Source organism: Mus caroli, unplaced genomic scaffold (assembly GCF_978045245.1).
Source record: "Mus caroli unplaced genomic scaffold, Mus_caroli_1 scaffold_1, whole genome shotgun sequence".
NCBI classification, from domain to species: Eukaryota; Metazoa; Chordata; class Mammalia; order Rodentia; family Muridae; genus Mus; species Mus caroli.
In genome coordinates this window covers 94,304,728-94,328,417 of record NW_028227256.1, presented here as the reverse complement: position 1 = coordinate 94,328,417, position 23,690 = coordinate 94,304,728, and the positions used below count along the sequence as shown (strand labels likewise).

The 23,690-nt window shown below is 38.3% G+C and overlaps 1 protein-coding gene across 2 annotated transcripts; it reads right to left on the bottom strand.

Moving 5' to 3' along the window:
• Window positions 1-4,296: 4,296 nt before the first annotated feature.
• Gin1 (gypsy retrotransposon integrase 1) lies at window positions 4,297-23,684 on the bottom strand. 2 transcript variants are annotated; one of them, XM_021169244.3, is made up of 8 exons: window positions 23,514-23,684; window positions 18,487-18,632; window positions 16,746-16,939; window positions 14,245-14,283; window positions 12,535-12,726; window positions 12,259-12,426; window positions 11,210-11,492; window positions 4,297-5,632 (listed from the first exon to the last, which is right to left on the bottom strand). In XM_021169244.3, the coding sequence occupies exons 2-8, from the start codon at window positions 18,623-18,625 to the stop codon at window positions 5,358-5,360; spliced, it is 1,290 nt and encodes a 429-aa protein (XP_021024903.1). In that variant the 5' UTR covers window positions 18,626-18,632; window positions 23,514-23,684; the 3' UTR covers window positions 4,297-5,357. The 2 variants fall into 2 exon arrangements, with proteins under 2 accessions (XP_021024903.1, XP_021024899.1); XM_021169240.3 differs by having other exon boundaries at window positions 4,298-5,632; window positions 14,245-14,550.
• Between the last annotated feature and the right edge of the window lie 6 nt (window positions 23,685-23,690).

The window sequence follows — 23,690 nt, the reverse complement described above, 5'->3', positions numbered from 1 at the left end:
GAACCATCTGTAATGGGATCTGATTCACCCTTCTGGTGTGTGTCTGAAGACAGCAACAGTGTCCTTACATACATTAAATAAATAAATAACTATTTTTAAAAAGTTTTAAACCAGAATCTAAAATAAATCTATTCCCTGTTAAGTTGATCTATTTCTCATATTTTCTTGCAATGAATGACTAACAGTGACAGTTAACATTTTGTGCTTAAGATTTCAACAATATAGAATTATTGACAAATTCTACATGATAGACATTAGATATTCAGAATATAATATTTCTGGAAAATTGAAACTTTCTACCCATTGTCATCCCCAACACCCTCCGCCTTTTTTTAGCCAAATTCTGACTTCTGCAACCCCTATTCTACTAACTGCTCCTATGGTTTTGAACAATTTGAGGTTCCGTATGTAGGTCATACCATAAATACTATGTGCTTTGCTTGATTCACTTAGTAAAACTATGCATGTTTATGCTTGGAAGATGATAGAATTTCCTTCCTTTGAAAGTTATTCCTTTTAATACATGTGTGACATGATCTTAACTATTCCTTCATTGTTAGTATTATAGTCATAAAACACATGTAAGTGCAAATATTTTTCCATATATGACAAGTTCCTTTAGATATATAACTAGCAATTATCTTATTAGTTATAGAGTAATAGAACTTATATACTGAATCTCTCTCATATATATGTATGTGTGTGTGTGTGTATATATACACATATATATGTATACATACATACATATATATGGCTTACATATGTGGAATTGTTGTTTCTACCCATATATATATGTATACACACACACACATATATATTCTACCCATAGTATATATATATATATATATGTATATATATATATATATATATCCATACATATAATAAATTCCATATGTGTGTGTGTGTGTGTGTGTGTGTGTGTGTATGTGTGACTTACAGGCTGTGGTCAATCTAATCCAACAGTAGCTTGCGTTGAATGGAAAAGTCCAATAATCCAGTAGTTGCTCAGTCCACCAAACTAAATGTCTCAGCTCATCTTCAGTATATTCTGGAATCCCAAAGTAGTAAACACTAATGCCATTAAAGAAATGAACTTGTGGGGCTGGTGAGATGGCTCAGCGGTTAAGAGCACCGACTGCTCTTCCAAAGGTCCTGAGTTCAAATCCCAGCAACCACATGGTGGCTCACAACCATCTGTAACAAAAATCTGATGCCCTCTTCTGGAGTGTCTGAAGATAGCTACAGCGTACACACATATATAAATTAATTAATTAAAAAAAAATAAAAACAAAAACAGCAAACAAGAAAAACAAAACAAAAAGATTTAAAAAAAATGAACTTTCTAGCAAGCTAGAGAAAGTAGGCAAAGAGCAAGCTTCCTTCTTCCATGGCCTTATATAGGCTTCTGGCAGAAAGTGTGGGTCAGATTGGAGGTAGGATTTTCCAGCTCAAAAGATCTAAATTAAAAATGTGTCTTCCTACCTCACAGATTTAGATTTGAAGTTGATCTTCCCAGTTAAAATTAAGCAAAAATCTCTCACAATTATGTCCTCCATTTTTGGGGTTCTAGTTAATTCCAGATGTAGTCAAGTTGACAACCGCCTTTTAAAAGAATAGCCAAAGTTTCTTGATGTTTACTCGCTGGTGATTGATTTTTTTTTTCTCCATATATTTGCTGTCAGTGTGTCTTTTTAAAAGAAATGTGTATTAAATTTTTGCCCATTTTTTCAACCAATTTTTAAGTAATGTAGTTCAACTATTGAGTTCCATACCCACTTTTACAGATAAGAAATTGACATCTTATCTGTATATTTTCTCTCATAGGTTATCCCTCCACTTTACCTAATTTGGTTTGGCTGTGTAGAAGCATTTTAGTTTAATGCAATCCTTCATGCCTTATTTTACTTTAGTTGATTGTGTTTTTGAGGCAAAATACAAAAATCATTGTGCAGATCATTATCAGCAAGCAGGGTTTCCTAGATTTCTTCTAGAAACTTTAGCTGTTACATTTAAGTGTTTAATCTACGCTGACTTTAATTTTTATATTATATAGTAGTATTAAATGTAGATAGTTTACTGAAGACTACTTTCAGCATTCTGTATGCCTGGAAAATATTGATAATCACTTAACTGGAAAGGCGAGATGGCTCAGTGGGTGAAGTATTTGTTATGTGAGCCTGATGACCTGAGTTCAGTATGCAGAACTCATAGAAAGGTGGATAGACAGAAACAATTCGACAAAGTTATATTCTGACACACTCTGTCCCCACCTTTCTCTCTTTCCACTCCAACTAATGAATAAACACAAAGACAAAACTCTAAAACTTAACTATAACCATGTAGATATTTGTCTTAGGGTGTCTTTGCTCTGATGAAACACCATGAGTAAAAGCAACTTGGGGCCTGACTTTCACTTGGCCTACATTTGTACATCATATTTCATCACCAACGGAAATCAGGACATAAACTCAAACTGGGTAGGAACCTAGAGGTAGAAACTGATGCTGAGGTCAGAAAGGATTGTTGTTTACTGGCCTGCTTTCTTATAGCACCCAATACCACTAGCCTGAGATGGCACCACCCACACTGCCACATCAATCAAAATTCACCACGTCTGGAAAATACTGCTATAGTACGACTGCCAAAAGATGGGTGAAACAAGTCTTCTACTCTAGCTCCTCACTGATGCAACCCCACCCCCAACGCTAATGTAATTGTCACTTTTGTCTTTAACAACATTGTTCCTGAGCTTTGGCACCACCAGTGACTGGAAGTATTACCCTATGCTTGGCCTGACCATGATTAAAGGGCTCTTAATACTCCAAATTGGCTTAAGTGGTATGAATGCTGGTAATTGTCCAGAGTGGATTGTTTCACAATGAAACATGCCCAGGAGAAAAGAGTGGGAGGCTCCAGAGACTTGTGAACTGAACAAGGGTCACAGGGTGAAAAGGATGAAACTTGGAGAATTCTTTTGGACACCTCCCAAAGATATAGAAATGGTAAACAGCTACTGGGAGAAGAGATTAATTAGCACGGATGCCAAAAGGAGATTCCCCAACCTGTCTGGCTGCTACAGCTCTGGGGATTTTGTATTTATCATCTGTCACCCATGTTGGGCTGTGCTTTGGTGATGCAGCTGTTTTGAGTCTTCTGTTCCTGAAAGTAACCTCAATAAAAATTCATTGGCTCACTGGGGAGGGGCATATTCACCATGGCTTTGCCCACAATCCTGTCTGGTGGGGGCATTTCTCAGCTAGTAAGTTGCTCTTTTCTTGCTGATTAAAACTCTTTGGTTCCTGAGAATCTCATTATGTCAGGTAAAGGTAGTTTTACATTTAATATTCATGAGCACCATAAATCTAGATATTGGTTTTCCATTCTTGATACGGTTACGTTTCCAACATTAATTTCTCAAACACTTCCTCACCTTTCTGGAGAAGAAAAATCAATATCCTGATGCAAGAGCTCTGATTACAGTAAATGTAAAAATCTTCAGCAAGGAGAGTGCAATGGGTACTCCCTTGTTATTGCTTCTTTGGAGCAGAAAGTTCCTTAGGCCTTTTGTTTCCACAAGTTGGAAGTTTAACTGGGTGGGGATTTGCCCTAAAGGTACACCTCCACTCATTCCAATGAAGATCCCTCTTAAACAGAGCGGCTTCCCAGCAACTAGGGGATAGTACCACACAGTGAGTGCATATTCCCACCTCAGCCACATACTCAAGACAGTCTTTCACAGACATGTCTATAGATTAAGTTAATCTAGACAATACTTAAATGCTCTTATTTCAGGATTTCAGAAGGGAAAGCTCTCTACTAGTCTGAGCAGAGTCTGTGGGTGGTTTATCTGATAATTACCTTACATGGTTGTTCACAGGGGGTCGGTTTCAAGGGGTCATCATTATCAACTGGAGGTGTGGGGGAGGGAAGGACCAGTGGGTACAGGTAGTAAGGAGAAGCCTGAAACACCCCTGGAGATGGTAAACTTCAGTGGAGTTTTAAATATTCACAGTACAAATTACCACCATTAATTACAAAAAAGATGAAATTCTATACCCATAAGCAAAACATGACATTAAACCGTTGTAGTGATTTGCACAATGTCTTGGTGAGTCCCTTTGATCCAGTGCCTCAGTTCAATGTTATTGTCCCTTTGCCATTTCAGGAATTAAGCTCCATCACTTGACATTTGAGATGAAACTGCAGTCAGTCACTGATGATCAAGAAGGACATGCAGGTGGCCAAGAAATAAAGCTTTATTGTTTTAAGCTACTAAGATTTGGGGATGATTTGCAAGAAGAATAATGTAGCCTGATATGACTCACATACACACAAAACAAAAATCTGATGGGAAATTACTTAGGAAGGGAAAACATTATTTTTAGCTATTCAGAATCTTCCACTGAGAAATGAATCTGAAAGCTAATTGGCCTCCTTAAATAGAACAAGTAAAATAGGCCAAATTCAAGTCAGATGATCTGGAAAAGAATCTTAGTAGAAAGTGACTTCATTGAGGTGACAAAGAGACAATCCCTTTATCGACCATGTAGGCACTGCAGTAGGCTCCTTCCCTGACCTCTGCTCTGTAGAGGAGAGAAGGCAAAGCCTGCTAGCACCACTCTGTTTTAGTTTCTTTCTAGAATTCTATCTGCAATGTCTTTGGTTTGTGTACAAGGTCAACGACTTCATTCTTTCCCTGACAGTCACTTGTCCTTCAGCTGGAGTGTGCTCTGCTGGTGCAGGGGATCCTAGTGTGGTTCCCAGTACTCAACCTGGTTGGTGCCCAATCACCTGTAACTTCAGCTTCAGCATATCTGATACGCTCGCCTAGCCTTTACATTAGGGCACTGTACTCACATGCATAAAGCCTCACTCAGAAACACACATATTCGTGCACGTGCATGCATACACACAAATACAAATTTTAAAAGTTCCAATGTCACAGATAAAGTTTCATTTCATTTATGTTATTGTTCACTCAACATTTATTAACTAAGCTATAATTAGTTTAAATTTATTTAAAAGGGGTATGTATTGCTGAAAAGTTAAAAGAGAAAATGCAGTACCCATATAGAAAAAGGTAAGACTTCTCCACAAGAATTTATTTCCTAACAACGTATTTTGTCTGTTTTCTGAGAAATTTCTGAATTCTACACATGGTATACTTCTATTACATAAATTTATTTGTATTCAAACATGTAACATCTTTAGGAAGGTTTAAAATAAGCTTTCAGAATTTAGTTATTAACATAGTACCAAGATCTCTCTTCTATACAACCTATTTTAATAGATAAAATACTTACAAACTAGAAATATATACATTCTGTGCAAGCATTTTACATTAATTTTGGTATTTACTAACTTAAGTACTCGAGAACTTGATTTGAAGAATCCAGTAGACTAAAAGTCTGTTTCTCAAGAGAACTGTGGTCTTCTACCAATGCAGAGATTTTGGAATTTCTATATTCTAAGAGTTCATGATCCTTGCTTGATATCAATAGTTCATTATCAGCTATCCCAATAGTTGCATCTTCTACCAGAATATTTGCCTGGTATGTTCCAACTGGGATTTCAGGTAATCCAATGTAGTCGTGATCTGCCACTATCGAACCTTGCAAGAGATAAAGACTGTCTGAAAGAAAGAGATCAGCATTACATTTTAGAATTGAAGGGAAACCAAATTTTATAGCTAGACATTAAGTGAGGAACAAAAATTAAAGCGATAAAAATAAGTTATCACTATTAACTTGAAAAGCTCTCTTATCAAAGTGAGCTCTGTACCACACATCTTTAATCCTACCACTTGGGAGGTAGAGGCAAACAGAACTTCCACCCTGCCCGCCCCCAAAAACCCAACCTCTTATCCATTAAACATAAACAAAAACTGAACAAAATTGTGTACACATACCCCCCCCCAATAGTTCACACTTAAAGACTGTAGGAACACCAAATATATTGAAATAAAGCTTCCCACTTCCTGCTCATTGGTGTACATTATCTCCATGGGACAAGGAGCAGCAGCAGGACAGGTTAAAACCAAATTACACAACTATAATTTTGATTCTGATGATATGCTTAATACGCTTCTACAGTGCATTTTTGTGTGAATACGGCTCATTTTAGCCACCTGAATTGCTACACTATATATTTCTAATTTCAGATGTCATCCAATTTGTAAAGAATTCATAGTAGTACAATTATATCAATGAGTTATAATATAAAGCCATAAACTAGATGAAGATAAAGTAGTAAAAAATCTGACTCAAGTGACAGGAATATCAAGAAGGCAAGCTGCAGTGAAGTAGCTAAACTTTTATTTAAGTTTATCTGAGAGCAAAAAACCTTAGGAATGTTCAAGGTCTACCTAATCTACACTAACGGGGAAACTTTCCTTCTAGGTATTTTGTTATACTTTAGGAAAGTCATCATTAACCCTCAGGAAAACAGCTTTGAAATAAGTTGTTAAACTAACAGCAAAGTAACACTGCCCTTCAATCTAAAGAATACAATAGAAAGCATTTCTATCAGGTCTGATACCTGATTCATTACAAAAAGGAGCTCATCTACTCTAACTGACTAATCACCCCTGTGCTCTCCTTCTGGATCTTCCAGGCATGAACAGAGTCTCCTGAAGATTTTCATAGTTTACAGAACTCTCCAATCTAAGTCTAAAAACAGAAGACCAACTGCCCATTTTGATCAGAGAACAGTGGAAATCAGATCAGTTTTAGTAGCATGTTTGAGAAGAGTATTTCCTCTCCAGAACTTCATACACTTAAAAACTTAAATTTTATGAACATTAGTGGCTCTTGGAAATCCACACTATAAGCAGGCAGCATGAGTGGGTGTGTGTAGGAGTGTCTGTAAACACGAAGGCCAACAGAGAAACACTCTGTAAGAGGCAGGAAGGAAATCTGCTTCAACATGACTTAGCCAGAATGGTTCAAACGTCTGCAGTCTTAAACAACGCAATTTATTTTAGCCAAATTTAAGCACAGCACAATTTTGGGAAAAAGTTTCTTGGTGATAATTAACTCAATCCCATGCGTTCAACAAAACCCAAAACACATTTATACTGAAACTCTTTACAAAGTACATATGGCCTTTCCTTTATTCCATAAAGATGAGTACTGTTGACTCCAAAACAACTCTTAACGTAAGAGTTTAGGGAGAATTACTAAGGTAGCTAGATATATAATAGCCTGTAGGAGTCAGGATTGGTCCGGCACTAAAATAACAGAAGTTACCTAGACTCTTGTAAAGTACAAGTGATGTCTCTCATAAGGATCTTTCCTTTTCCTTTCCTTTCCCCTTTTTCCTTCTTTTTCCTCCTTTTTCCTCTATTTTCCTCCTTTTTCCTTTCCTTTCCTTTCCTTTCCTTTCCTTTCCTTTCCTTTCCCTTCCTCTCCTCTCCTCTCCTTCTCTCTCTCTCTCTCTTTCCTTCCTTCCTTAAAGATTTATTTTTAGATTTTATAATATATATATATATATATATATATATATATATATATATATATATATATATATATATATATATACACACTAACACTGTCTTCAGACATACCAGGATAGGCTATCAGATCCCATTACAATGGTTGTGAGCCACCATGTGGTTGCTGGGAATTGAACTCAGGATCTTTGGAAGAGCAGTCAGTGCTCTTAACCACTGAGCCATCTCTCCAGCCCAAGGATGGCTTCTTTATTGAGAGGTAATGTTCAAGATCTTGGGAATAAAGGAATATAACAGTCTGGAGATTTCAGACAAGGCCTGGCCCTACAGATACCAAAACATTACCAGCTTATAAACTACATCTATTCCCAGCATCCTGGTTGGAAACCAGATGTGTGAGGCATCAAAACAACTGTCTGATTATTTTCAAGCTTTTACATTATATTCCTCTTGTGGTATATCTTTTCCATGATAAAACAACTATAATTTGATACTATATTAATACTGTTATAATATTAATAGTGTCTTATTAATGAATTGGATGAACTCTGGGTCTGGAGAGTACATAAAAACACGGAAAATGGAACAATTTCTCTTCATACATTGTCTTACTAATAATGTGTAGCTTGTGTAATTTCATGTTATAATGCTTGTTTTATTAGTGAAACCACTAACTGTTATATCACAATAATAGTCTCCCAAAGTGTCCACCCATTAATCTCACCAACCTGTGAATATGTTGCTTTACACGGCAAAGGAATGTGGGTAGTCATAAAATTAAAGCTGCCAATCAATGATTAGGGAGATCATCTTAAAATATTTGGGTGGATCTAAAAGCAAATGTCCTCAAATGCAGAAGAGGGAGACATTAGAGGCATTGCTGGCTTTGAGAACAGAAGACAAGGAATACATCAAGAAGTAAAGGAAGTATCTAGAAGCTAGAAAGGGCAAGGAAATCCATTCACTTCTCTTCTGGATAGTCTAGAAACGAGTCTGTGAATGACTTAATTTTAGCCTGATAATACTCATGGAGAAATTCTAAAGTACCTACGTTTATGGTAGTAAATGAGTGCTGCTTAAAGCACTAAATTTGTTGTAAATTGTTATGGCAGCAATATAAAACTAGCATAATAAAAATTATTTCACAAATGGGCTTTTAATCATGAAGGAGAAAATGAGACTGAAGCTTCTGGGTAAGGTAGACCCACAACTACCATCAACAAAGCAAATACGTTTAAAGGCAGAATGTGTCGGATGGGACAACAACACACTTACCCTTTTATAATAGGTTATGATTATAAAGGGACACTAGCTATTTTTGAAATTCTTATCAAAATAAGTAGCTTAGAGTGCTCAACATCAAATTAGACAAAACAGCAAACAGGTCTGCTTAAAATAGCATTGACAAATACTGTTAACCTAGTACTACCGAATGTGTTAGCACAGTATTATGTTCCAGAAACAGACGACAGGAACTTGGCAACGTAAGTCCATCTGTTTTAGACTGACTCTAACACAGCCAAGAAATTAACAGTAGTAAAGAGTAATATGACAGATATAAACAGATACTTGAACTCCTTTTGGATATCAGATATTTCTCATGTCAAATAAAAAATGTTTGATGGTTAAAGATACTGTTTTGATTAAATTTACTTTGTGAATTCTTCAAAGTCAGCTGCTGAAGTAATAAAGGCTTTTAGGAAAATGCATGATGCCACAGAAAAAGATGGAAAAGGCCATTTTTATTTAATTTGTATATCTGCCAATCACACACACACACACACACACACAAGGATTAAGTATGACCAAAGAACTAATTTGTAGCATGGTTGAAAGGAAATTTTAAAATAAATCCACCTATCAACTTCAAATGCCTATGTTCACACTACTAATAGTAACACTACAATTGTCTTGTATTACTACAAGAAACATTTCCAGAAAATTTAAACTTGTGTTCTCAACTTGTTTCTGAAATACCCAGAAAGAAAATAATTTGATTTCCTTTCTAAATGTCTTTGATAAGAGAAAAACAGAAGACTGTTGCACAAGGCCCTGGCACTGTAATGTTTTATACGCAAATCTTATATGACTGTAGGTTAACACATTAGAAGGAAATAAATTCTGAAGATGAAGGCCTGAGAATGAAATCTTCATGAAATTAAAGAACTCATAGAATTCCTTTTTCCCTACTTAGCTTGTAGAAGGGAGGGTCTATAAACAGCTCTGAAGTGAGACGACACATAGAAATGAATCTACTGTCCTTACCAGGAGATTGAAATTATCCACATGTTCAGAGTCAGAACAGTCTAAGATAAGTCTGTAACTAGAGCAACTGGTTCCGTCACTAGAAAGGAAAGTACCACGAGCTTGTAACAGAAGTGCTGGGGTACAGACCAGAGTAGATCAGAACTCAGAAGAACTCATATACTGAAGAGCCGGAGAAGGGCTTCATACTCAACACAGGACTAGGGTTAAGCATAGGTCATTCCTTATTGCTTGTTATTATATCTATTAAGTAACTTGTTAATGATATTTACAGATATATTGCATCACCATTACATTTAGCTTTCATTCGAACATTTGTACAGATATTACTGTCTAGCATATATTCCTTGTACAAAATTAGCGAAGTATATGATATGCATGCATGAAAATGACACAATGTATTATCTTATAGAAAAAGCATAATTATAAAAGGTATCAAATAATTCCTCTCATTTGTCTAACCCAGAGAAGCTCCAGGGAGCAAATACATTAGGATAAAATAAAATAATCTTGCTGAAGTAGAGGGCCTAATGAGAAAACCAGGACAAAATGTCATTTAAGTCCTACAAGGGAGAAAGCTGAAGATCAGGATGCTCTCTGGCATAGTCAGGGTGCTCTCTGGCATAGCTTGGGGGACTATAAATGGAATGCAATGGTATAATTCTATAGCTTTCTGAGTATTCTCTGTCCTCCACCTTAACCTATGATTTATGACTTTATGAAGCAACATTAAAAGGAAACACAGTTTCAAAGTTCCCTTAGTTATTTCACAGCTGATTCTGGACAACATGCTTGTCTTTGGCGATAATGATCTGAGCTGTTGCTTTTTCACATAAAAATGAGGCAGCAGGTAAAAGGTTAGTATGCAAAACTCAAGATGGAATCGTTCCTTATGTGAAACAGGTTCAGCATTTTTCATAGCAGTTATGAAAAGTACAGTAGAATTCAAGACAAAAATCCTGCATTGTTTGCTTTCCTATTATATAACAACATCAATCAATCAATCACTCATAAATCAATCTTATATGCTTGTTTCCTAATGAGAGAGAAAGAAAAAGAGTGGATGAGGGTGGGTGGGGCGGTGGGGAGGATCTGAGGTAGTTAGAGAAGGGAAAAAGGTAATCAGAATATATTGGATGAAAAAAGATAATCAGAATATATTGTATAAAAATCTATTTTCAACAAAAAACTAAAAATAAAAATGAGTTTATGAAAGTACATTCTAATCAGACTTCTGGAGAGAAGTAAAACCATCAAGTTTTATAAACCTTAGATGGAGAGGATTTTAACCCAAGGAAGGAAGGAAAGAAGGAAGGAAGGAAGGAAGGAAGGAAGGAAGGAAGGAAGGAAGGAAGGAAGGGAGGGACGGAGGGAGGGAGGGAGGGAGGGAGGGAGGGAGGGAGGGAGGGAGGGAGGAAGGAAGGAAGGAAGGAAGTTTGAAAGTCTAATCGTTCTTGTTAAAACTAACACCCTAGAGAGGTAGCAGATACTTACCCTGCTCACTGGACTCTCTCACATAGGGCCTAAGGTGGGACATTTTGATAGGTCGTTTGAGTCTGGTTCCCGTGTTATCTCTGAGGACAGCACATCCACTTTCTGTAATGTAGTCGATGACACAAGGCCCAACCCACTCAGACTGGAAGCGGCCATCCTTCCACCAGTTCTTCCTCTGTCGTAAAACCTCATGACCCACTTTCAAATGAAAGGGATTTAACTGCTTTGCTTTCTTTTTAACAACTTTGCTTTTACTCAGTTCATCCGAATTGTTGTTCTCCATCTGTAAATGCAAAGAATAGTCATGACAGGCCTTAAATATAATGGCACACGCTGATTAGATTATGGCAATGCTATTACTGAACTGCTCCTGAGCTGAAGCATGGACTCCTCATGCGTTCTAAAAACACTTTGAAGTCAGTATCGGTACTCTACTCTGTATACAGAAGGTACAGGAAGCAGGCCAAGTGACTTGGAATACTTGGACTAATAAATGTACTGAGTACAAAATTCTCCAACTGCTAACAAGAATTCTAACAGGTTAGAAACCAGGTCTCCTCATTCTCCCCAATTCATGACTTTCCTGTAAGCCTCTTAGAATTTCATAGCTCATAAGCACACTGTTTAGGGTTTGGAGAACATGTTCAGTGGTAAATGCCTGAGACACACTCATGAGGACCTGGGTTAGATTCCCAGCATGCATTGCACATGGCAGCACATGGCAGTAACCCCTGCAACTGGGGGGAAAGGAGGTGGAAAGGAGTGGGACTGGAACATCCAGGGGCTCTCTGGTCAGCTGGTTCAGCTGTGTCAGTGAGCTCTGGTTTCAGTGAGCGACCTTGGCTCAAAATATAAGGAAGATATTACATGTCCATTACTAGTCTCCACACACTTGCTTACACATGAGCACATGGATAAAAAAACGCCTCCCCCCTTTTCTTGCTTTTTTCATGGCCACATATGTGAACATGTCCACATGCTGAGATTTTAAACACAATTCCTCTTTGGTAGGGGTCCACAAAGGGAACTTTCCTAGTAGATAGAATCACCTGGCTCGCTGCTGGTGTCTTGTTCTCCACCACTCCATCAGCCTCTCTAACTGCAGCTACGATTCTGGCAAACACACTTGTACCTTCACCGCCCTCTTCAGGAGGACACTCCAACACGCAAGGATTCCGATTGAACATTTGGAAATATGGTGTGTTTTTATTAGGCTCCTATTTTTAAGAAAAACAGAAAATTTGTAATTAAATAAAACAACCCCCCAAACCCTTTCATATCCCTGGAATTTAGAATGAGCAATTAATAATAAAAAAGGCACATACCAAGTGAGTCACATTGAAGGCAAAGGAAAGAGCTGGCAGATGCTCATCCCAGGTGTTGGGGTGGTCAGCACAGTGTTTCGAGAGGAATGTTTTGATGGTGCTAGGTGTGTTTTCAGCTGGATTAACACTTCCAGAAGCACGAGAAATTACAATCTCTTTTGCACCAAATAATCTATATAGTTCTACATTGATCTAAAAAATATGAAAAGAAAACTGACTGCTTAAAGTTCACACTTTCCGTCTGCCTTAAAAAAATTTCAAGAAACCCGAATTTTGTCTTTCATTGACCACAGGCATTTAGATAAAATACATGCATTTGGGTAAAGTCCTACAGACTGAGTCTGATCCACATATTAGTTTTGTCTTACATTTTTGTCATAACATGCTAAGACAATTTTATGACATATTACTAACTTCATTTTAAAGACAGAAGCTTATTAATTAAGCTTTGGTAGTCTAAGCACCTTATGGAAAAACAGAATTCAAAACTAACTCTGTGATCATGTTACTTTTTAACTCAGACACTGTAAGTAAGTAATGTAAAACAATTTTCCTGCCTCAATGATCCCAGTTGTTGTTGTGTTATTTAGTTTAATTTAGCTAACCTCCCACTGATAAGTTTCTCTGTATATGTATGTATGTATGTATGTGTATGTATGTATATGTATCTATATCTATCTATCTATCTATCTATCTCTCCAACCAAACACACTTTTCCCAAGATCCTCAGAGGGTAGACATGGTCACATAAAAGCTATAGTAGAAAAAAAATTTTAATTAACATTGCTGTACAAACTTGGCAAGCACTAGCTTTTTTGTCCCCTGTCCTCTCTTGTTAACTGCAATATAAATATTATGACCTGGGCTCTGGCAGCCGTACTGTCAGCACAAGACTGACAATTCCACTCCAAAGATAGGAGAAAAGGAGTGTGGAGCCTGGGTCGCACTGATGCTCAGCTTTCACGCTAACCTTCTCTTTTATGTGAGTACAAAACTTCTATTTCAATTGTGATCTTGGAAAAGGAAGAGCAATTCTTTATTGCTTGCACCTGAGTATGACTCCTCAGCTACTCTTAGGTGGGAGGCTATAAGACTCTTGAGTCACGTGACCACCATGAGTAGCTTGGTGAAATTTAGATTTTGTATTCATAAATTTACTTAATGGTTGAAATGAAAGAAGGACTGAGGAATCTACTTCTACTAGCTGTTTTCCACTTTTCCCCTACTGTGCTTCACATACCACGCGTGCCTATTGAATGACTTAGTGTGCTATGTTAATGTGCAACATTAGTGAAGACTTCTCCTTTGTCTACATATTAGTATGTATACATACATATACATATTTAGTTAGTATACATGTTATGACAGCTACCTATGTAAATATATAATATGCACATATAAAATTATTAATATTTTAACATGATATAAATATGTTCAATTATAGCACTCTTGTTAACATCATTTTATTATATTTTTATTTTTAGTTGTTCTTAAGCTTCAAGTAAAAAAATATTATTTGACCCAATCATTTCATTTTAGTTTAAAGAGATCAAAAGATAGGTTTACAACAAAATCTAGTAGTATACATTATATACTCCATATTTACAGCAATTTATTTCAATGTATTAAACACCCTATAAAGCACAAAGCACGGTGTGCCAGACACTGAAAGAGTGATACATGCTCCCGAATGTGAGTACTTTTTCCTACCTGTTCAATGAATTCATCTCTTTGGTCCATTATTATTTTCTGAGGAGGTCCATATAGGAAAAATATATTGATAATAGCTTTAGAAATTTCTGATGCTGAAACATCACATAAAGGCAAAATCATAACCCATTTTGTGAACAAATCTGTCATGATTATAGCATACACATGACTTCTGTTGCTTGTATGAAAAGGTCCCATCAGATCAACAGTAACTACACTCCACGGGTTTCCCACCATGGGAAGGTGCTGCTGAGGTGCTACGATAACTGTATTTTTTGCTACTTGGCAATGCTGACAAGCATATACCTACAGAGAGGCACACAATAAGGAAAATACATATAAATGTTAAAATATTCACTATAACATAAATCAGTTTGATAAAGCAGAATCTTAACATGGTCAACAGGTACTGTGTGTCTTAGAAATTCCTTTAAATGATACCTTTTATTTGGAACACCAGGCAATTATCAGTGGCAGCAGCTGTGTAGCTAGTAAGTCCAAAGAGCCGCAGCACAGGGGCTCTTCCCTGCTACTTGGATTAAAGGACGGTCTCAGTGGGCTCTTACTCAAATGAAATGGAATTCTGGTTCATATGCAAATATATACTAAATCAAGATCTCAAGTAAGTTTTCTATTATTTTATCTTTAGCTGACAAAAAATTTCTACAACTAGCTATGGTGGCTAGTTTAGACGCTGCAGAGCTGCCATAGTCACAGAGTCAGCACAACAATGGCCAAAGGGGGGAAAAAAAAATTCCAGTTGGGTTATATAATAAGAGCTTATCTTAAAAAAAAAAAAAAAGGAAGAATACAAAAAGGAAAAACTAACCTCAAATGGACTATCATGCAATATTCTCCTTTTCCATAATTTTAAGCCACCATGGGACTATATAGTAAATTATACATACAAATGATATTTCTTCCTACAATTTTTAATCTACAGTTTATTCATTCATCTATTTCACTAATATTTGCTAAACTGCAATTTTAATAATAAAATAATGATGGCAGAAACCTTCACGCTATCTAGGGAAAGCCTAGGTACCATGAACCTTCATTTAATGTTGATGTTTCTCAACCTGTGGGCTGAGACCCCTTTGGGGTTGCGTATCATATAACCTGCATATCAAAGAGCTATAGTACGATTTATAACAGTAGCAAAATTACAGTTATGAAGTAATAAAATAATTTTATGGTTGAGGTCACCACAACATGAGAAACTATAAGCGTCACAGCATCAGGAAGGTTGAGAACCACTGCTAACTGACTAATTTATAGAAGGTATTATTTTTAAAAATTTCCAGAATTTCAGTTAGGAAAGTATTTTCAACCAACTTCTAAGAAAAAAAATGTAGAACAAAACCACAATACTTCCTCATTATGGTAAGAGTCATTTGTTTAACGGTGATAGGTAGGAGGGCAGATGGTGTGAAGGCAAAGAAGCATGGAGAAGAAATGGGAGTGGACGGGTCTGGACAGTCCTCATCATCTGATGCCTGATCATCTCACTTCTCAGCTTAAATGCATTCCCCAGCTATAAACAGCATGATTTTTAAAAGGACATCTTTTTCAAATTGTAATCACTTGACGGCTGTTTGACTGAATGCTGGACAGGAACACTTAGAATGCTTACAGTTTGGGTTTAAGTTCCTGCTATTTAGATTTGACACCTTCCTTTCTTCTTTTCCTCCTTTTTTTGTTTGTTTGTTTGTTTTTGGTTTTTTGAGACAGGGTTTCTCTGTGTAGCCCTGGCTGTCCTGGACTTCACTCTGTAGACCAGGCTGGCCTCGAATTCAGAAATCCGCCTGCCTCTGCCTCCCAAGTGCTGGGATTAAAGGCGTGTGCCACCACTGCCCAGCTCTTTCCTCTTTCTTTCCTTCCTCCCTCCCTTCCTTCCTTCCTTTCACCTTTTGTTTGGTTTTTGTTTGTTTGTTTGCTGTGTTTTTTCAAGACAGGGGTTCTCTCTCTGTGTGTGGCCCTGGCTGCCCCGGAACTTGTTCTGAAGACCATGCTGGCCTAAAACTCAGAGATCCACCTGCCTCTGCCTTTCAAGCCATGGGATTAAAGATGTGCACCACCATGGCCTGGCTGATTTGACAGTTTCTATCTTAAGACAGAATAGGGACAAAAGCTGAGAGTTCACACTGGAGCAGATTTATTATAAAGAGACTTATTTTCATCATATAAAAAAATCATTCATGTTGGTGCTAAGGATATAATAGCAAAAGAATTTCAACTTCAACTGAATTTTGTCTGCAAAATGGAGCTCTAATTCTCAATAAACGTCAAAATATTGTATTTTCTTAGTTTAATTTATACTCTACTGATGTAAGGTAATTATAAATGGAAGTAAAGTTACCTTTAATTGAAATATTTTCTTATTTCAGAAATAACCTATAACATACTTACTCCACAGGTGACATAGCCTCTTAAGCAACACTGACCTCTGTATTTATCAGAAAGACAGTAAGACACTCCTAAGCCCTGAGTGGAAGCCATACCCACTGCTTGACGTCATTGGTCACGGACGTCCAGTAGTAGCCGGACTCCACTAGAGTGAGGGTTCTGGAAATGCCGTGATGGACACCAGGGCCATTCTCATGGCACTCTCTCAGTACTTTCTTCTTCTCCTCTTCTGAAACAACTACCAAACGATTTTGTTTTCTGTCTTTTCCAACATAAAACAGCTTTTTTTCTGAAACAAATGAATAAAAATATATGAATTTCAAAGCTCTATAGCCTTAACTTAAAGCTATGAAGATTTTTAATTTTATTCTCATAAAAATCTTTCTTTAAAACAGAATTATTTCCTTTCAATAATACTTCCATGCATTCGTGGAAGCTAAAAATGGCGTAGGTTATAAAATGAGTTCTGTATTGATGAGATGCCTCTGGGTACCAACTTTTCTGTAAAAGTATTATAGCTGGGTTTTTTTTTGTTATTGTTGTTGTTGTTTTGTTTTTACAAGCAACAGCCTTCCTCTCCTTGTTCTGATCTGAATAAAGGTAGGATGGCACAGTGGGAGGGGCACAATTCTCAGCTCTCTTGTCCTGTGAAGATACCTAACTGGAGGAGCAAGCAGGGGACAGGGAGAACCATTATGTCTCCAGCTCATGTGGGGTGGCTATGCAGACTTCAGAACACATCAAGATAACTAAACAGAAACACTATCTCACTCAATACATCTCCAGGGCCTATGATATGATTGGCACACCACAGAAATTCAATAAGCATTTTTGACATGAATGCACGCACCTCCACTTTAGTGTAAGAGGTCTGCCTATTGTTAATAGGAGTTCCTGGCAGGAATCTGTATAGGGATATATGAGCAGAAGTTTATTTATGACCTTAGAATGTACATCCTTAGATTCTGCCCTGATTTGGAGAAAGCCTAAGACTTTATCTCCAGGCAAAACATCGACTAATAGCACTACCATTCATTTGGTGTCTGTTGACTGTACCTTTTGCATAGCTCACGCTCAGGTAACTTTCCCCATCAAGGCAGCTAGAAAGGAGGCAAAGCTGTTAAGGCTTTCATAATTGCCCTACTGCCTGTCAAATATTTAGTGTATTGATGAAGCATCAAGGCAAGAAAACAAATGTAGTCCTGAGAATAATTTAAGGTACAGTGTGAGAGGTGGGGAGTAAGTAAACTAGTTAGTTCTGTTCATATTGCCTTACTAAGCATCCAATAATTTTCTCAGCATGGTGGCATTAGTGTCTGAAGGTTAGGTGGCAAAAGCAAGATAAATTAATTTATGTAATTTTTTTCATGGTTATTCCTTTTGATCTATTAAACAGGTCATTTTCTTTTCTTTTTTAGATTTTTTATTTTAAATTGAGAGAGAGCATGCACGTGAGAGTGTATGTGTGTGTGTGTGTGTGTGTGCGCACGTGCGCACTGGCGAGAATGCACACAGACCTATGTAAATGTATCAGCAGTTGAGTGCTGATACACACTGAGCCTGGACACTGGAGTTAGAGGTGGCTGTGAGCTGCCCAGCCAGGGCACTGGAAACTGGACTTGATCAGTACATGCTCATAGCTGCTGAGCCAGCCCCTTACTACATCTTCTTCATGCTTATCAGTCTTCAGTTAGCTTTCATGTTTTACTTTACCTCTGAGATAATCTTTCATTTAACTGACAACCACTTAGCAATAACCAAGTTCCTAGAGAATTTGCAAGGGTTCTACAACACATGGAGAAGAACTGTAACTTGAGATTCCGACACTGATCTCACCTTTGAAGACAAATTTCTTAGCTGCCCGCCTTATGCCGCTTCTCTCACTTGGCAGTGTGGTGGGGTGGTACTCCCCTGTGCGCTTATAGTATGCGATCTGTTTAAGATGAAGGTCACCATTTTTCCCACTACGGACCATCACGAACCTAGGGAAGATTATTTAAAGATGTTACTTAAATGACAAGCTAATTGTGTTGCTATTTCCGTTCAGGCCTCTGTCACATTTCTGCTTATGCATGAATTGAGCATTCCCAGAATATTATCTGTGAGGGAGATAATTGCGGAACAGAACAGGGACAAGAGTGATGTCTACAAACTAAAGCATCTGAACGCTATTTTTGAGATCTATCATGACAAATGATCTTGTCTCCTTCGTGTGATATAAGAAATGCTAAAACAAACTAACAAACAGAAAACAACCCTGTAATACTAGGAAAGGGAAGGAAGTGAGTGAGTATACTTCAGAAGTTAGCTTGGAATCTCTTGGCATCAAAAGAAATGTCATTTCTGGGTCTTCAATTCTATTCCACTGATCTACCTGTCTGTCACTGTACCAGTACCATGCAGTTTTTATCACAATTACTCTGTAGTACAGCCTGAGGTCATGGATGGTGATTCCACCAGAGGTTCTTTTATCCTTGAGAATAGTTTTTGCTATCCTAGGTTTTTGTTATTCCAGATGAATTTGCAAATTGCCCTTTCTAACTCAGTGAAGAATTGAGTTGGAATTTTGATGGGGATTGCACTGAATTTGTAGACTGCTTTTGGCAAGATAGCCATTTTTTACTATATTAATCCTGCCAATCCATGAGCATGGGAGATTTTTCCATCTTCTGAGATCTTCTTCAACTTCTTTCTTCAGAGACTTGAAGTTCTTATCATACAGATCTTTCACTTCCTTAGTTAGAGTCACACCAAGGTATTTTATATTATTTGTGACTATTGTAAAAGGTGTTGTTTCCCTAATTTCTTTCTCAGCTTGTTTATCCTTTGTACACTATCAATTTTGTACATTATCAACTTTGGCTATCAACTTAACCATCCACACTGATTTCTGGTCCTTCTTTGCTGGCTGGATGCTCTAGGAGACTGACGCTGCCAAACCATATTTGTAGCATTAGGCAATGGCAAAGAGAATCGGAATGCAGAACAGGTCAGAGTATTTTCCTCTGTGCTAATTTCTGGCTCACACGCTTATGTGCTCTCTTTCTCACTCCATGCCAGGTGAAAATAGGAGCATCACTACTCAATCCCAAGAACGTATTCCCTGCTTCCTGCTGGAACCCTCATACCAATTTCAAAATTCTAAAAACAATGTGGAGCTTTACTGCTCATTAAAATACCTAAGGATTGTGATGACTAATCTAGGTTGTCAACTTGACACACCAGGGAAGAGGGAGCCTCAACTGTGCAACTGTCTCCGTCAAACAAGGCACCACCACATAAGCCTCTGTAATGCTAAGATAGTCCTATCAGAACCTACACAGGTCAGTTTAGCTATAAGGTATCATCATTAAACAATGAGTTTTAGTTTACTTTAGTTTTAGTTTAGGGTTTTGATGAAGCTCAGGCTTGCCCTGAGACTTGTCAATCTTCTTCCTTAACCCTAAGTCCTAGAAATAGAGGCACGCATTGCCATACTTTGGATACTCTACTTTCAACTGGAGCTATCAGCCATTTATAGTAGATGGCTATACTGCAAGCAAATGACAAATGTAGCTATCATGGTTTCTCAACCATCTCTAAAAGGATGAACCATGACAGGGCATGTAGCCTAGTGGGTCAGTCAGTACTTGACTAGGATGGATAAAGCCCTGGCTTTAAATCCCAACTGTACACATGCACAGTATACCCATACACAGACAGAAAGACAGAGACCCCCAACACACACATACAATTATCTGGCACATGCCAGAAACAAAATTGGAGATACAATGATAACCAACAAAACGCATATCCTCCTGATCCATGTGAAGTTTACATTATAGTGGGGTTAGAGGCTATTTTGAAAGCTTAGCTCAAGCTGCTTCACTCATAGTAGTTAAAAATGGAATGGGACCCAAGTGCCTAATGACAAAATAAATATAAAAAATATGGCTTATACACATAATGAAATATTATTCAGCCTTTTAAAAAGAGCTAATTCTAACACATGTAAGAACATGGATATATCTTGAGGACATTATGCTAAGTAATTTCTTTAAAAGGCAAAAGTTGTCAAATTCATATCAACAGAAAATAGAATGGTGGTTTCTAGGAACTGAGTGTATCTGGGTTAGATAAATTACCATTTAATGGTGCTTGGCAGAGCCGGTAATAGTCTGGGGGCAGGACTTGGGAGCTTTTCCCTGAGGCCCTGTGTCGAGGAACAGTCCCTTCTCTAACACCTGGAGTCTGCTTGGAGCCAGGGCCTTGCAGGGAGCTGTAGCCACTGAATGTTGCTATAGATAGGAGTGCCAAGGTCACTGCATACTCAGTCCTGGTGCTCTAGAGATACTCAGTGTTTCCTTTGCGCACCAGGACTTGATTAGCAACATTTCTGCTGTCTTTGTCTCACTGTGTGACAGTGCCTTCCACTGACATGGCCCCACTTCTCCCTCAAACTTTTTAAGATGCTGTCTTAATAAACTTGCTTGGCATAAGCCATCAGCTTTGGCGAGATCCCTGATCCTGGTTTTACTTTCTTCTTTGTCTTCTCATCTTCTGGTCGTCCCACTTAAGACCCTGTCACTGAAGAACTCCCTATTGGATAAGTCCTTTATTACAATCTAAAATATTATATTGTTATTATTATATTACGATAGCGTAAAAAGCAGTAGGATTCTGTATGGAATTCATACTTATTTCCTGTTGGCCCCACCGCTCATTCACTCCTCTCTCCTTTTCCTTTCACATTTTCGCCCCCTCTGTATTCTCTATTGCATGTTCATATCACAGGTCTCCATTCCCTCCCTCAGAACTGGTCCCCCGCCCCATCATGGACTCTTTTCTCTATTCCTGGCCCCTACGCATAACCATCCCTAAATTAACACATTAATGTCTTAAGATTAGAGCTAAGAATACATCAGAACACGGGAGAACATAGGTGTCTTTTTCAGCCTGAGCTAACTTACTTAGGACAGTATTTTCCAGTGTCATTCCTTTTGGTTTGCTTTTGAAATGTTTGTTAATGTCATTTCTCTCGAAGGCTGAGTACCAGTCCACAGCACATGTATTATACAGACATTCTGTGATGGACATCTGGAGTGATCTCATTTCCTTGCTAATGTGAATACAAGAGCAGTAAGCAAAGAAATGTAAATGTCTCTGTGACAATATTCACATAACCTGGGATACGCCCAGAAGCCGGAGAGTTGGGTCACGTGGAAGCTCTAGTTTTAGTTTGTGAGAGGCCCCGAGCTTATTCCCGTGTAGTGCCGCACCCGTTCATACCCCACCAGAACTGAATAAGAGTTCCTCCCTTCCTCCCACCTCTGCATGCTTTTGTTGTCATTTTGTTATTTGACCTCTTAAGGATGGTGACCTTAATGATCTAAGATGAATTTCAAATTTGTCTTAATCTGCATTTACCTAGTGGAAAAGATGTTTAACAGTCTTAAAACATAGTTTTGATTACATGTATTTCTCTTTTGAGAATTTTTCACTCAGTCCTTTACCCATTTATAAAACTGGATTCTTTATTTTTTCCTTAGGATTTTGATTTCTCTGCACATTCCAGGCAGCAATCCTCTACTAGTGGGTAATGGTTTTTCCCTACCGTGCAGGGTATCTTTTCACTCAAATGTTTCCTTTGCTGTACAGAAGCCTCTCAATTGTGCGAGCTGCCCACATTAGCTACTGTGTCACTGTTACTATAAAATGAGCAGGAAAGGCACCAAGGAGAATGGTTTATTCTGAGTCACAGTTGGACAGCCCGTGTCCCATGACAGGGAGGCCGGTCAGCTCGGGTCAGGCAGCTGGGCATATGCATTCCCCTAAAAGCTGAGCACCAGAATTTCTAAGTGTTGCAATTTCATCAGGATATCTGATTAGGTCTTTACAGCATGTTCCTCGTACAAAGTTAAGAACAGCAAATATTTTACCAATACTTATTGCTTAACATCTATAATTTTGTCTTGCGTAGCCAATGAAAACAATTAACTATTTTTTTTAGCATGAAGCTACTATTAAAGCCAATGAAAGGTTACACAGTAAGTTTGTATTCCAACTTCAAAACACAAAAGTTGTAATGTTTTAATAAACACAGGATTGTGGGATTAGGGTTCCGACTTTCGAATTATTCTGCTTTAATCTCCGAAAACTGAACCCGTACAATTATATATTAACTGGGACGAGGCAGGGATAAGCCTGAGGTGGCAATACTCCAGACCATACCCTGCCTCTTTCCCCTTTATTTCCATATGCATACAGATAAAGCCGCACAGGACAAATTCAGGTCCATTTTGAAAATTCTCCTCGAAGGGAGAATTCAAGGAGATTTTTTAAAAAGTGTATTTTCCCTTTAGAGCTTTAAGGTCCCCACCCCCACCCCCCCTTGAGCTCGTTCCTTTACACAGGTGTACGTTTTCACACTGAATGGTGACTACGATGCAGGACGAAACTCCTCCAGCTTCGGACAAGCGCCGCTGCACTTTTGAAGGCAGTCCAGCATTCGCCGCCGCCAGCAAGGGAGAGCTCCGCAAGCTTTTTGACACCTTGTTAACGGACCCCTGAGGGCTAGGTCTCGCTAATCCTTGCCTAAGCAGAAAAAGGACCGTTGACAGCTCAATTACACTGAGTCGCCACCTCCCTGAGCCCAACAGTCCTCGCCTCTTTGCAGCCACCATCCGCGGCGCTGTGCAAGTTCAAGGCCCTCCCGCCCCAAACGGCGCCTGCGCGAAACCTCCGCTAGTCAAACCCGTCCTTAGAGCAGTCGAAGGGGACCGTTTTAAAGTTACTGGAAGGCTACGTCTCCGTTTTAAAAAAAAATAAAGAAAACAAAATAAAGAAAAATAGGTATGACAGAACACACTAGAACGACCACTCACCGAAGTGGTCCTAAGTGCAAACGGCAGGTTTTAACTCTCCTCTCGCGATTTATCTGGTGCTACCGGAAGCGGAACTGCCGGGGGTCGGAGTTCTGGTGGGCGCTTGTGGAACAGGAAGGCTCAGGCGGGTCGTTGGTCCGCCGGAAACTGTTCCGGCCGGTGCAGTTTCCGTGAGAG

Coding starts and splice junctions, on each gene's coding strand:
- Gin1 (XM_021169240.3), bottom strand. CDS start 18,625: ATGGTCCGTAGTGGGAAAAATGGTGACCTTCATCTTAAACAGATCGCA. Junction 14,551..16,745: donor CCAATGACGTCAAGCAGTGG/GTATGGCTTCCA, acceptor GCCTCTCTGTAG/GTATATGCTTGTCAGCATTG. Junction 12,727..14,244: donor GAGATGAATTCATTGAACAG/GTAGGAAAAAGT, acceptor CATATTTTTTAG/ATCAATGTAGAACTATATAG.